The sequence below is a fragment of the Ananas comosus genome, linkage group 14, assembly GCF_001540865.1.
Source record: "Ananas comosus cultivar F153 linkage group 14, ASM154086v1, whole genome shotgun sequence".
NCBI classification, from domain to species: domain Eukaryota; kingdom Viridiplantae; phylum Streptophyta; class Magnoliopsida; order Poales; family Bromeliaceae; genus Ananas; species Ananas comosus.
Window position 1 is genome coordinate 2,057,682 of NC_033634.1, and position 14,506 is coordinate 2,072,187.

A 14,506-nucleotide genomic window follows, 5' to 3' on the forward strand; every position below is an offset into this window, starting at 1 on the left:
TCAATTAGATTTCGAATTTAAAATCTCAAATGTACCAACAATCAAATCCGTGGCTAAAAAATTGTCTAGTTTTGTGGAAGTGGGTGAAAACCTACTTTCATCACTTTTTGTGTTTATTTTGTTGTAAATCGAAAAAATAATATAACTCAAGTTATATTAGATCTTCACTTTATCTATTATTGACTTTTCTCTCTAGAGTGCTGAACCAAGTTTCCACCGGACTCAACATTCTTTAAAAAATTTATTAAATATTGAAACCTAAACTCCACTTTAATAAAATGAGTTGGGGTTAATATTTTTTTTAACAATAGATTAGGATTACTTTTTTTCTAAAAAAAAGAGATTTAATTATTTAATAGGTTGGATTTTATATGAATAAATTTATCACTATATTTCGAAGGTAACGAAATCCACTTATTTATATCAAAATAAATAATGAAACTCGAAAATTAATTTTATCAATATCAAGTTACACCAAAACGAATATAAAAAAAAATAATTGAATTTAACTTTCAGACTATATAAATTACATCAAAACAAAGAAAAAAAAAAATCTATACTTCGGAGAAAATTAAACACCATTATACTTGAGTTTCGTTGAATTTAGACTTCGTTTGAAATTACAGAGAGATTACATTACGTGCGGTGAGAAAAGACTATGAAAAAATATCTTATTTATTTTCATACGTAATATTGCGTTTCACGTATCGCAATTAGTCAGTTACGATATATTTTATACAGTATCATCAAAAAATACAGAAGTATATCTTTATATATTTTTTTCTTAACTTTATTTTAGCTAACCGACCGTCCCTAGAACAAGTGGCAAAGGGCTTGGTGGTTGGTATCCGAGACCCAAGTTCGAATCCTAATTGATTCACATTTTCAGCTAAATTTATTTCTAAATGAAATAAAACAAAGCGGGTAACGTGTTACGTAGAACTTAACCAAACTAAGCCTTAAGAGATTCGTCGATCCGAACGCTCCCTCACTGAGTTAGATATCTTCGGTAGAGCAAGATGTGGGTCTACAGATCACGGCCCATACAAAAAGAGTTAGATGACGGGAGAGGTGATTTTACAAGTGCATGATGTGACGGCGAGTAAACGGCCGTTTGCGGTTCGGGGAAGGTTTGACCTCATCATGTGTAACGAGTTTGGCGTGAGCCTTTTGGAGGTCTCGGTTGTGGCCATTTCTTTTGCTTGTTTGGGGAGTGGGGAATTGGGGGATTGTTGCGATTTGGGAAAGTTGGTTGGACTCTTTCAAATTATCAATAGCCCCTAATAAGAGAGTAATAAATGAGACACACAAATAAATTTCAATATACTTTTCTCAAATTTAAAAACTGAGAAGGAAAAACCACTTTATGAGTGTAAATTATGGGTCTAGTTTGAAATTGTAGCATGTTTTCAAAAACTCCAACAAAAGGAGTAAAAAAATTAAAGGCACTTTCGTAGCTTTGAAGTCTCATGCAATATAATAGCACAGAAACTGTGGTGCGGATTCAGAAATTTTATTGAAACATATATGCTGATGTTTGATCTCACAAAGATAAGTGGTAGTGCCCAAAAAAATAAAACGAAAAAGAAAAAGGAAAAGACAAAGTAACTACTATAATAAGGTTAAGGCTTTTGGTGACAAGACTATAAAAAGATAGAAGGGAAAACTCCAGAAAAATCCCCTGTGGTTTTGCAGTTTCTCACTTCAGTATCATGTGATTTAAAGTGGATCAATTTGCCTCCATATAGTTTTGTTTTTATCTTTTCGGCAGTTTTTTTCTTAATATTTCGTTAAATTATATAAAAAAAAACTTCAGATACCCATCTAGATTTATCGAATATTTACTTTAGCATCCTTTAATTTTAACTTTGTTACTGATTTAAGAAAAAAATAATAAAAAAATTGATAATAAAAAGAAAAAAACGAAACCACAAGGGGACAAATTGATACACTTTAAACTACAGAAAATTAAAGTGAGAAAGTGCGAAACCACAGGGGGTTTTGAAGTTATCCCAAGATAGAAACAAGGAGGCAAGTACACATTGAACAATCTCAAGAGCAGGTCAAAAGCACAAGAACTCCAGGAAAAGAAAAAGTTCCTCTTTAACTTTCCTTCAAACACACTTAAATTCAAGTTAGGAGGGAAAAAAAAAAAAAGGGGCCATACCAGTCGATTTCACTCGTCTGTCGACCGGTCCTAATATCGAATGGTTTGAACTTAAGCTGTAAAAGAAATGCGTGGAAACAACGAAACAAGCACAGGTGAAAACAACAAAGTTGTTTCTGCACAGGTGAAAACAACAAAGTTGTTTCTGCACAGGTGAAAACAACAAAGTTGCGAAACAATCGGTACTCGAGTAGAAAACATTCTTCAAAAGCTTGCTGGATGATGATTCAATTGAAAGCGCGTCAAACCGTCCTTAAAGATATCATAGAAGCTTCTGCGAACTTCGCCCTTCGACATGCCATATACATTTCATTTATGGTTTTAGAGGCAAACAAATAGTCTCATCTAACACTTGCTTTTACCAAACCTGTATCAATATCCATTCAGCATTAAACCAAGAGGTTTCTACTACAAAATCTAAACATATCGAAAGTACCTTGATATAGAAGAGGAGAGAAAAAAAAAACATATTGTATTCCTTTTAAAGAGATAACCTGGAATATTAGCAGTACAATAACATAAATAAATCTTCAAAGAGAACAAAAATCTTTTATTGAACAACTTTAAAGCGAAGAAACTATAAAATAGAACAAAATCTTCTTCCTAAGAAGATTACGACAAAAAAATTCTTTCTTCCCAAGAAGACTCGGTACAATTCTTACCAAGGCAGCGGTCCATAACAAAATTGTGCCAATGATTGTTGCCTAGTTTGCTTCACAAACAACTTCTAGAAACAACATTCAATTATCGACTAAATAATCTCCTCTCCCACATGTCATCGTATGTTTACTATGCCAAAGCTGTACATGTATACAAACAAAGAGTAATGGTGTTTCACAAATTTCCTCGCCTTTAACATTCGCCACGAGAAAGGGCATTAAATGATCATGGTTTTGGATAACTCTGCCGATAAACAATCTCAGGAGCTATGAAGCTATTTTAAACATCAATAATGTACTTTTATCCGGTTAGAGGTTCGAGTTGCACTTCCATAATTCCAGAAGAATTAGACTCCGGTTTAGTAGTTGCACCCTCGGGATGCAACAGATCAACTGAATCATCTTCCTCGCTGTTTCCCAGCACCCAAGTGCCTCTGAAAGAGTTCCTCTCGCTTCTCCTCCTCTTGATCTCCATATATTCCAAATACAAAACCAAAACTGCACCTAGCAAAACCCACAAGATCAAGGCCCAAGTAACCTCTTTAACATTCTCACCGCCGTATCTATGCCCTAACTGCTTCATTCCACTAAAGAGTGCTACTACCCCGACGACAACAGATGACCTTCCGATTATAACATGCAAATATTCCCAAAGGATCCTTCTTGAAGATGCAACCTCTCCATTAGCTGGCCTTTTGGGACGAAAATATGCATTTAGCGGCTGTGCACATGCCAATGCAATCGCGGTTACACCAAACTTAACATGCAATGAGCTAAGATAAAAACCTCGGAGTTCAGCAGCTGCGAATAGAACACCGAGTAGCATAATAGCTATGCCCGAATACTGCAAGTAGACATGAATCTGAAACCACCCATCACCTTTCACATGCTTTAGATACCTCGCAGCCAATATTCCACCAGGAAGTAAAAGACCCCAAGAAACAAACATCATAAACCCATGAACACCGAGAACAGGATGCAAGTCCTGTTCGGCCTCAGCTGAACCTCTCAACAACAAAACCCTCACGGGCTTACTGCTCGTAACAGAGTGCATGTTCATGTTATTCAAATTGTCATCTGACCAACGGGCCCCCATGGCCCAAATGACCTTTAAAGGAGTAGTCGGATCGATAATATTTCTACATTCTATCCTTCCGCTACAAGAAGGCGATAGAGGGCGAGTAAACTCGAAGGTAATTTTGCCATTCTCCGAGCTACATCTTACGTAGGTCAGATTTTCAGAAGTCGAGTGCACATTCATCGCATCCTTCCCATCAATCCAGTAGGAATTGACACGGCCGGTACCATTACTATCTATCCAACCCACATAAGCATAACTATTTACCATCCCGGTTCCAAAACCAATGGCAAGATAGCCGCTTTTTTTCTCACCTCGTGCGGCAATTGAAATCGAGCCATCCGATAGAGTCCAGAACAAGGAAACTTGCTGATCATCTAACACAACACTGTTATTATACATATCCGAGATACCGCCGTCGACCACCTGAACCTTCCAACCCATCTTCTGCTCGTACAAGGAGTGGTAATAAACTTGATCGGGCGTGTTACGGTCGGGCAACCACACTAACTCTGTTGGGCTAGCCGGCACACCTTCAGACTCCGGTCCACCCGCATAGATAACTTCAGTCGCATTTCGAGACGTAGCATTGCCGCCGATAGGATCGGAGGTAATATAAAGCGCCACATCATGCCCGGCTTGAATTGAGAATTTCACAGGCACGCCCCTCTCAACTCTCAGCAAAGGCGCTTCTTTCTTGTTTACGTAAAGAACCTTTGAAGGATTCGGGGGGTTAGGGTACCGCAAGGCCGGGCCGGAGGTCACAACGAGAGGGGTCTTTCCGTCGGCACTGATAAGATCCTGATCCTCCTTATCCTCCGCATCTAATGGGCCAACGCAATCCATTACCGGCTCGGACAAATTAAGGGTTCTGAAACCAAACGCCGTTTCTTGCGGCCCTCCGTGGTTTTGGGGAAGGTAGTACGGCCGGAGGGAATCCGGCGGCAGCATCCGTCCCAACGCCCATATCACCGTCATGTTATCGGTCTTGTTTATCGGCACATCATACTTGTCATCTACAGAGATGATGGGGCGCTCGTACCTGACGAACGAGACTCCGTCCCGGCGATGGCCGTAGATCAATTTGGTGTTGTTCACCAACCCGACGGGATCCGACCCTTCGTAGATAGTGTCGGGGCACACGCCCTCAACCTTCCCGTCCTTATTAAGGAGGCACTCGCTGTACTGGGTAATGAAGTAGTCCTCGGCAAAGGGGAGACCTTCCTCGGTGAACCCCGTTACCGCGGCGTCGGCGTGGATCATGGAAGGGGAGGAGGATCTGGGCGCCGCCCACCCGAAGGCCATGTAGTAGTCGGATCGGACGGCGGATTCGAGGCCGATCTCGACGGAATTGGCATCGGGGTAGAGGGTCCACCGGAGGCGGTAGGTCGGGGAGAGGGCGACGCAGTTGTCGAACATGGTGGGCGCGCGGATCCGGCGGGCGGTGCCGGTGGCGTTCGAGGACGGCGCCGGCGCCGGCGCCGGCGCGAGATCCGTGTCGTTGGCGGGGGAGGGGAGGACGATGTGGCCGAAGTCGGAGGCGGTGGCGGGGTCCCAGACGGCGAGGACGGCGAGGGCGTCGAGGGAGGCGCCGGGGAGGAGGGGGACGGTGAGGTTCTCGCCGCGGAAGGTGCGGTTGAGGGGGAGGTCGGAGACGGGGGCGCCGAGGGAGAGGTTGCGGAGGTCGGCGCCCGCGGCGCCCCACCACCGCACCGCGGCGGAGCCCGCGAGCATGTCGAAGCCGCGCACGGAGAGGGAGCACCCGTCGACGACGCGGACGACGCCGCGGAGCTGGTGCTGCGCCATGGCGAGCTCCGCCTCGAACCCCGCGAGGCTCGTGTTCCTACGGCACGAGGGAGGGGAGCGGATCCGCCATGGGAGGAGCCCGATCGAGATCTGGGCGCGACTCGATCGGATCTCGCGGACGAGGGTTAGGGTTAGGTTTAAGGTTCGTGTTTCCGATAGAGAGGGTGGGTTTGTTACATTAAAAATAAAAAAAAAAAATAAATAAATCGGGAATTAGTTAAGGGGTAGAGGTTTACTGAGTTCGTACGCAAAGAGAAGGTTCGGCGAGATGATACAAAGAACATGAAGGAAATGGCAAAGTTGAAATTTATAGTCAAAAATGGAAAACGTAGCGAATAAGCCCAAAAAAAAAAAAAGGGTGAAAAAATGCTGGTAAATATGCATGGAGGCCCCGACAATTATAGATTGTTTAGAAATGGTGCTCGTACATTTTCTTTCGATCCTTTTTTTTTTTGGTTATTATTATTTAGATTGAAATCTTTTTACTTTTAAATTTATTAAGAAATCAAATAAAATTAATGAAATAAATTAATAATTTTATCAAATTTATTAATGACTTTCTTGAATTAGTAGTTTTAAGTATTTTTTGAATAGACATTTTTGTCCAAAACAACCGTTGAATAATAATTTTGGGATTATTCGTGGAATATCCTCAATTTCATAGCATGATCCTTTGTATGAGTTACCAGTAGGGATGTAATTGGATCTGTGAGAAGCAGATTAATTTATTATTATATTTTTTTTTCGGGACGAGTTATTATTTTTCTTTATTTTTGGCGTGGCCGTAACTTAAAAAGCTCATTAAAAGAACCGGAGCTCCATCAACCCGGATCCATTTGGACTAGTTGCGAGTGTGCAAATGGGCCAGTGTGGCCCATTAGTCTCAGGCTCGTTTTATCAATGGGCCAATTTAAAACAGTAAGAATCATCAGATCTTCCTTACCGGCCCATTATCTTTTCAGCCCATTAGAATGGGCCAGGCCATTATTTCAAGAGCCCATATTGGTCGGGCCATCGTCGTCAAAGTCATCGCCGAACTCAACATGATACTATCTCATCTATCGTCCATCACGTGGGGAGCACAAATCTCAAAGTGACAGAAACGGTGGATAGAACAGCTTCACGTCGGAAACAATCCCTTTAAAAATGTGCAAAAACCTCTTCAAGTATAGGTTATTTGTTATCATAATTGTACACATAACAAAGGATGATTCACGCAATAATTATATAAACGCTAAGAACTGACTTGCTGAATTACCATATTCAAAAGTTTAAAGAACTAATAATATACAAAAAAAAGGAGGTTTTTATTTGGCGAATATGTGAAAATAAGCCGTATCTAAACATAAAAATAAAGCCCAAAAGTTGGAAGAGATAAAAGAGGTTCTGTGGAATAGTACATATAAAAACAATTAACACAGCTTTATGAACATGTGCTTAGGCTTTTCTAAAAGTTTAGTGTATCATTTAGTGGTTCAGCATGGACTTGTAACTTTTTAGCTTTTAGTTTATTGAAATTTAGAAGTGATTATAGAAAAAGCATGGGCTTAAAAATTTTCTTCTTCTTCTTCTTCTTACAAAATGCTTTCCTATGTGTCTAGTACTTTATATCATATCTTGCTCCCTTAAAAAGGTCATTTAAATTCACTTTATTTAAGCTTTTTTGCATCTTTAAGCCTATTCTTTAACTTTAAATCTTTTGGTGCCAAAATATTTGTTTCATGAAGCAAAATACTTCTGATTTGGAATCTTTGTGGAACATTTTCATTATAAGATGAGTCGCTGTTATTTTATTTTAGTATATAAGTAAAAGAATAGTTATGTATGATTATCATGTTCCCTCATTAATTTACTAATTTATCAACATTTTATTCGATTTTCTATTCTTTATGTTTCGAAAATTAATAAGTTTATATTTATAAATCTCCACTAAAGAGGGGAAAAAAAAAAGAAGAGAAAAAGGCAAAGAAGGGATAAGAAAACAAAATCATGCTTTTCTCTTGTTTGGGCCCCTCCAATCCATTCATTTGGGTTCCCTCGAAGGCAAAAATGAGGTGGTAAAAGCTACTTTTTTTATGCTTGATTATCTGAAAACTCTATTAATTTCTCTCACTTTAATTGTTTGAATGGTACGTTAACAAAGATCAAGCACTTTTAGCTCAATCCATTTGATATGGTCCAATAAAAATGTGAATTATTTTTTATTCAACTAATAGGGTTGAGAATTTCATGCCGCGTCTTATTACCGATGCGCATAAAGCTATAAAATCTAATTAGCATAAATTTAAGAGAAATACTACTCATACGCTTTATTTACAAATATTATGCATGTAGCATTTTTCTAAATTTAATATATTAACAATGAGAGAGAGAGAGAGAGAGAGAGAGAGAGAGGTGAATCATGTAGTGGCACCTCAACACAATCTATTTAATAAGTTGATTAAATGTGTCATGTGGTAGTACATGTTTTAATGAGGCTACATGCACTCTTGCTTTTAAATAGCATTAATTGATGTTCTAGGGCTCATGATGATGTTACTTTAGTTTGAACCATTTTTTAATAAAATATGTTACTGGAATGCAAATTAAATTATAGAAAAGAAAAGTTTGCAATATGGTCTATTGGAAAAAGATATAATTGTATTAATCTCTTTGATATCAGATTCATTCAGAAATTGAACTAACATATTAGTGAATGGTGGAGAATCAACATTAAATATGTAAGAAAAAGGAAAAGGGAAAATAAAAGGACAAAGTTCTCTTTTTCATGACCTAATTAGGATCATCATCACATGAGGTGTTAGCTATAATATTGGTACCAATATCTAGCTAGTTGTTCCAACTAAGCAAATGAGGATTCCACCTAAACTTTATAAACTCTCTCAATGATTATTATTTGATAAAAAAAAAAGGAACTATTCCTAGTACGCAGATACATTTCAAATTTTTAAAAGAGATTAGTATTTAATTATGGCATCTTCTCATGGTTTACTACTTCCCAAGATCAAATTGAGTCTTTTGGTAGTTTTTTTTTCTTAATTAATTTAGTTCCAAAGAAGATGTATGAGTAATTTAAATGAATGTGATTAATTAGCAGTAGCTGTAGTAGAAACTTCATATTAAATTTCAAAATTCAAAAGAGTGAAAGAAATTTGAAAAGGAACCTTAATTAATGTGCCACTTTATTATCCCAATGCTAAGTTATTAAAAAGGTAGTAAAAAAATATGTTCTTATTGTTCGCTTAAAGGCGTCAATATCCTACCCTGTAGCGAGTGACCGGATTGAACCGAATTATGTTCGAAGTTGCATGAGACTAGTTGAATCAAATTACAATCGAGAGCCGTAAACATTATACTTATACGTTTTAAGTGAATGAGTTGCATTTTTCTAACAACTCGAGCTATTAAGATTAAAGGTTGGCGCCAACGATCGAACACTTAGTTTCAACATCATTCAAATAGGGAATATTATTCCAATCTTATTATTGTTTTTTTTTGGACCTGTGCTCAAATTTTAGCTACCAAATACGAAGAAAAATAGTTAATATATTCAAGGCTAAATTACAGAAAACTCCCTTGTAATAATCTACTTTTTCACTTTCCCTTCATAACATTTAAAAACCTACACTTTGCCCTCCTGTAAAATAAAAAATGTGCACTTCACCCCCTACCGTTAGGGTTTAGTTAAAAAATATATTTTTATGCCGAAAATACCCCTCCGCCATCTCCCTGTTGCTTCGCCTCCCTCCGGCTCGCCACCTCGCCGCCTCCTCGCCACCTCGCCGTCCTTCACTGCCTCGCCCTCACCCACATCCCCTTCGTCGTCCTCCGCCGCCTCGCCTTCGCCTTCTTTGCCCTTCTCCTACTATCGCCCACCTCGGTTTCTCATACTGTCGCCGAAATCGAGGGCGGCGAGGGTGCAGGAGGAGAACGGGAGCAGGCGGAGAAGGAAATGGAAAAAAATCGCGGCCGATTGAGGTGGGAATCGCGGCCGAACGAAGGGGCGGCTGAGGAAGATGGAGAAAAGACGACAATGGCGAGGGGCAAAATGGTCATTTTACACATCGTAACCCTCCTGTGAATATTTTTCATTTTACAGGGGGGCAAAGTGTAGGTTTTTAAATGTTAGGGGAGGAAAGTGAAAAAATGGGTTATTACAAGGGGGTTTTCTGTAATTTAGCCTATATTCAAATATATAGCTTGATATTGTACAAACAAATTTACTCTCAAAAGATGAACATGGCCTAATTCCTTTCTTCTATTGTGTTTTTTTTTTTTAAATGACCTTCCCACATCATAGAAACTCAAGAAAGCTTAAATTATGTTTTTGTGGGTACATTAGAAAAATAATTTAAGTGTTCAAAAGTCCAAGAAGGTTATCTCCAACATTATAATTCCTATACCAAAAAAGAAAAAAAAAAGTTAGGTCAATTCAAAATGCATCAAACATTCACCAACCACCAATCCACTGACATAATTAAGTGCATTGGGTTTTACCATCATGAATGTCTCCACCAAACCAATTTTAAACACAAACACATTATAATATAAATAAATTAGGAAACTCTACTTTTTAGATATTATTACAGCATAGTCTCTAGAATAGTGCTTCAACAACAGAGTTTCAATTCATTATATTAAGATCCAATTTCAATTTTTTTTGTGGGACTAATAAGAAAAGAATCTAAACCTGCCCCAGTTGAGGGTGATTATTAGTTATAATTTGCCATTGGAATAATGATGTGCATCAGTGTGCATCACAGCATCAGCAAGATAGAGAAATTAGAAATAAAGTAAAAAAGTGTTTAAATGGTTAATTAGTTGGCATTGCTTTGGTTGGTGTCATCTTGGGTCAACAATAACAGCTAATCATTAAGCAGCTAAGTCATAATAATTAGGAGGAAACTCTGGAAACAGTAGTAAGCGACTTTCATAAGCTAAAGTACAAAACAAGTTGCATGGATTAAGGAGAAACCATTGAATAATAATCCTTAGTTTACGCAAAGCGGCGCGGGATTAGTTATATGGACCTGTGACTCTGATATAATTAATCAAACCATGGTTAAAGTTTCTTTGACATTTTTATGAGAAAATTAAAGGGAAAATAATAAGGTTCTGAGTTAAGATGAGACCTTTTCAGAAGTTTGAAGAAGCAAGTGGAATTAACCTAATCCATAAAAGGCTTTTTTTTTTTTTTTTTTTTTTTTGTTAGGAGCCAATTTGAAGAGTTATCCTTGCAGAATCTAACTTATATATTGCTATTACAAGTTATTCACCCTAAATTTTGAGCAGAAAATACAAAAAAAAGAAGAAATTAATAGATTAAGAACACACTCAAGCTTCAGAAGAACTCAAACACACAAAAGAATGGAAACAGCATTGTATCAAAAAAGAGAGTAGTGAAAACAAGCAATTTAGTGGGAAAATCAAACACAACTCTATATATCATTTTGATCAGAAACTCACAAAAACAAAGGACATAGTTCTCTTTAATTCATCAAAAGTGGCTCACTCAAATAACCCACTGTACACATCCTTTCATCAAACACTTGGCTCGATATCCTTCAGGAGCCCGACGATCTGCTGCATCGCCGGCCTCTTCGAAGGCGAATCCGCGGTACAGAGATAGGCGATCCGCAGCGCCTCCTCGATCTCCTTCTCCGACGCCGTTTCCCGTATCTTCGGGTCGATTATACTCGACCCCTCGTTCCTCTTCACCATTGCTCGAGCCCAGCTCGCCAAACTAGTCCCTTTGTCGCCATACTCATCCCCCAAAGGCTTCTTCCCTGTTATAAGCTCGAAAAGCACTACTCCGAAGCCGTACACGTCCGATTTAGTGGTCGCGGCCGAGTTCTCCGAGTCGGAGAACTCGGGAGGAGAATACCCGGGTAACCCTTGAGAGAAGTCGCTTTCCAAGTTAGTCCCTGCGATCTTCGACAACCCGAAATCGGCTAACCTGGGCTCCATTGACGAGTCGAAGTAAATGCTGCTCGCCTTCACATCCCTGTGAACTATTTGAGGGATACATGCATGATGCAAAAAAGCCAATGCCCGAGCCGCTCCCAGCGCGATCTTGTGCCTAAACCTCCATGTTGCGATTCCTTCCTGCGTGATGCCGTGTACTTCCCCGTTGTTATCTTCCCAAGTGTCGGTGCTCCAGTCCTCGGTCGTTTGATTGCCTAACGGCAAGTCATGCAACAAGTTCTGTAAATTTCCATTCTCCATATATTCGTATATTGCAATCCTTTGATCTCCAGCGAGACAATAGCCGGTTAAAGGAACTAAATTTGGGTGCTTGATTCGGCCAAGCCGCTCGAGCTCCCTTGCGGCTTCCTCATCGGTTAACGCCGATCCGTGAACTAACACCTTCACTGCTACCTGAACCCCGCCGGGTAGAAACCCTCGGTAAACCGGACCGAACCGCCCTTCAGCTAATAAAGTTCCCCTATCAAAGTGAGAAGTCGCATTTAAGAGGTCCGCGAAGGTAAAGTTCGACAACGGCTTCTCAAATATAACCACGGGGACTGATGTCGCAACCTTAACATCTGCGACCCAAGTCGTGGAATCAGTTTGAAAGGAAAACGGGCCGGAGATGTTTTGATCTTCGTTGTAGGATAGTTGCTTAACCGACAATGATCTTCTTTTCTTTCTGTATCCAAGCGCAAGGCAAACTAGACTGACTATCAAGAAGAACACCGACAGGGCGATGGCGAGCGCGAGAGCGAACCCTCTGCGTTTCGCTTCTTTTCTTCGAATGTGATTCGGGTTTACTGCAATCGGGCAATCACTCCGAGATCCGATGAATGAAGAGCTATATGATTGGGGTGACAACTGGGAAGCACAAAAAGTGAGATTGTTGTAGGAAAAGTTGAATCTTTCCATGTTAGGTAGCTTCTGCTGAAGGGATGGAGGGATATTGCCGGTGAGATTGTTCACCGAAAGGTCGAGAATTTGGAGGTTTTCGGCACTCAAATCGGGAATTTGCCCAGAAATATGGTTTTGCGACAGGTCCAACGTCTTCAATCGAACCAATTGAGAGAATTCAGGCGGAATCCGGCCGCTGAGGCTGGTTTTCGACAGGTTAAGGTATTCCAACCCGGAGAGTTGTTCTAAATGAGGGAAATTGTTGGCAGAGAATCTATTGAATGCAAGATTAATATGCTTAAGCGACGGTATATGGCCCAAATCGTCGAAGAACTCCCCGCTGAGTTCATTCATCGACAAATCGAGATAAACCAACGAAGAGCCATTGAAGCTAGAGCTGAGATTTACCTGCAAAATGTGGCCTTGGAACTGATTATTGCTCAAGTCTATGACCTGCAGATTCTTCAGAAAACCCCCAAGGATCGATCCGTGGAGAAGATTACCCGAAAGATTGAGATAAGTTAGCGAATTAAGCCCCGACAAAGCGGGCAAACTCCCATTGATCCTATTCCCTGCAAGGTTCAACTCCTCAAGAGATTGCATACTATTCCCAAAATCATCAGGGAGAGTACCATAGAGTAAATTGCCCGAGAAATCGACGGAAACCAGAGATTTGGAGCGGAGGATGGCGTCGGGGATTTCGCCTTCGAATCGATTGCTGCTGAGGTTTAAAAGGGCCAAATTTGAAATGGAGCTCAATGCAGTAGGGATCTCACCAAAGAAGGCATTGTGGGAAAGGTCCAAGCTTTCCAACTTGCCGAAGTCGCCGACGTTGTTGGGGAGGGAGTCATTGACGCGGTTGAAGGAGAGGTTGAGGCTCCTCAGGGAGCTCCCCATCTCCCATATATCCGCGGAGAGCGCGGTGACGTCGTTGTCGCTGAGGTCGAGGTGCTCGAGCTTTGTGAGCTTAGCAATGGTGTTCTCCGGGATCGGGCCCGAGAGCCGGAGCCCCGAGGCGCGCAAGGCGAGGACTTTATCCATCTGGGCATCGCACGAGACCCACCCCCATGAGCATACATGAAGAGAGGAGCCATTGGAGGAGGTGGGGACGACCCCGCCCATCTTGGAGACAAAGTGGGAGACGAAGAACGCGTCGGTGTTGGGTTCCTGGCACGCGAGGTGTTCGACCAAAAGCACGAGGGAGAGGAAGCAGAGGAGAGAGGCGAAACCCATTTGGGTGGGTGCAGGGGTTAGAGGTAGAAGAAGAGGAAATGGGTTGAGATCATGGAGAAAGGTGGGGCTGTTGGCCCTCTTCTCGTTCCCGAGCTCGCATTGTCGTCCTCACAAAGACGCCATTTTTGAGGTCATGTGCGTGAGGGAGGTGGGGGGTGGGGAAAGGTGGGATTTTTAAGCTCTATTTTTTTTAGGGGAAGAACGTGAATGGGGATTGTCTCGTTTCGGTGGATCATGCGCGACAGCAAGGATAAGGCAAGTTGGAGTCTTTGTGACTGGAGAGAGAGAGAGAGAGAGAGAGAGAGAGAGAGAGAGGTGNAGGAGGAGGAGGTGGTGGTGGTGGTGGTGGTGGAGTTGATAAAAATCATAAATGGGAGGTAGGAGGAGGTGGAAATAAATGAGGGGGATTAAATGGTAAATTTATTGCTCTACGGTTGAAAAATGGAAATTGTGTCGCTCGATTTCGATGCAAACACCTGCGTCGTCGCCTCCCCCCACCCCCCCACTCCTCTCCCTGTGAACTCAAAAATTGTCCCATTTCACTCGCGCGATAAAATTTTGCGTGGACCCGGCCAACCGCGCCACCCGTGGACCGCATTTGGTCCCTACATCATGTATTAACTGTATTTCCCCTCCAATTTGTAACCCATAAATAATTTATTTGGACCGACTGTCTCTAGAGCAAGTATCAAAAGATTT

The 14,506-nt window shown here is 41.0% G+C and overlaps 2 protein-coding genes across 2 annotated transcripts; both read right to left on the minus strand.

The window, feature by feature from the left end:
• LOC109720556 (cytochrome b561, DM13 and DOMON domain-containing protein At5g54830) lies at window positions 2,622-5,754 on the minus strand. The gene has a single exon (XM_020247761.1). The coding sequence runs from the start codon at window positions 5,708-5,710 to the stop codon at window positions 3,128-3,130; it is 2,583 nt and encodes an 860-aa protein (XP_020103350.1). The 5' UTR covers window positions 5,711-5,754; the 3' UTR covers window positions 2,622-3,127.
• On the minus strand, window positions 11,076-14,119 carry LOC109720820 (probable LRR receptor-like serine/threonine-protein kinase At2g24230). The gene has a single exon (XM_020248152.1). The coding sequence runs from the start codon at window positions 13,805-13,807 to the stop codon at window positions 11,252-11,254; it is 2,556 nt and encodes an 851-aa protein (XP_020103741.1). The 5' UTR covers window positions 13,808-14,119; the 3' UTR covers window positions 11,076-11,251.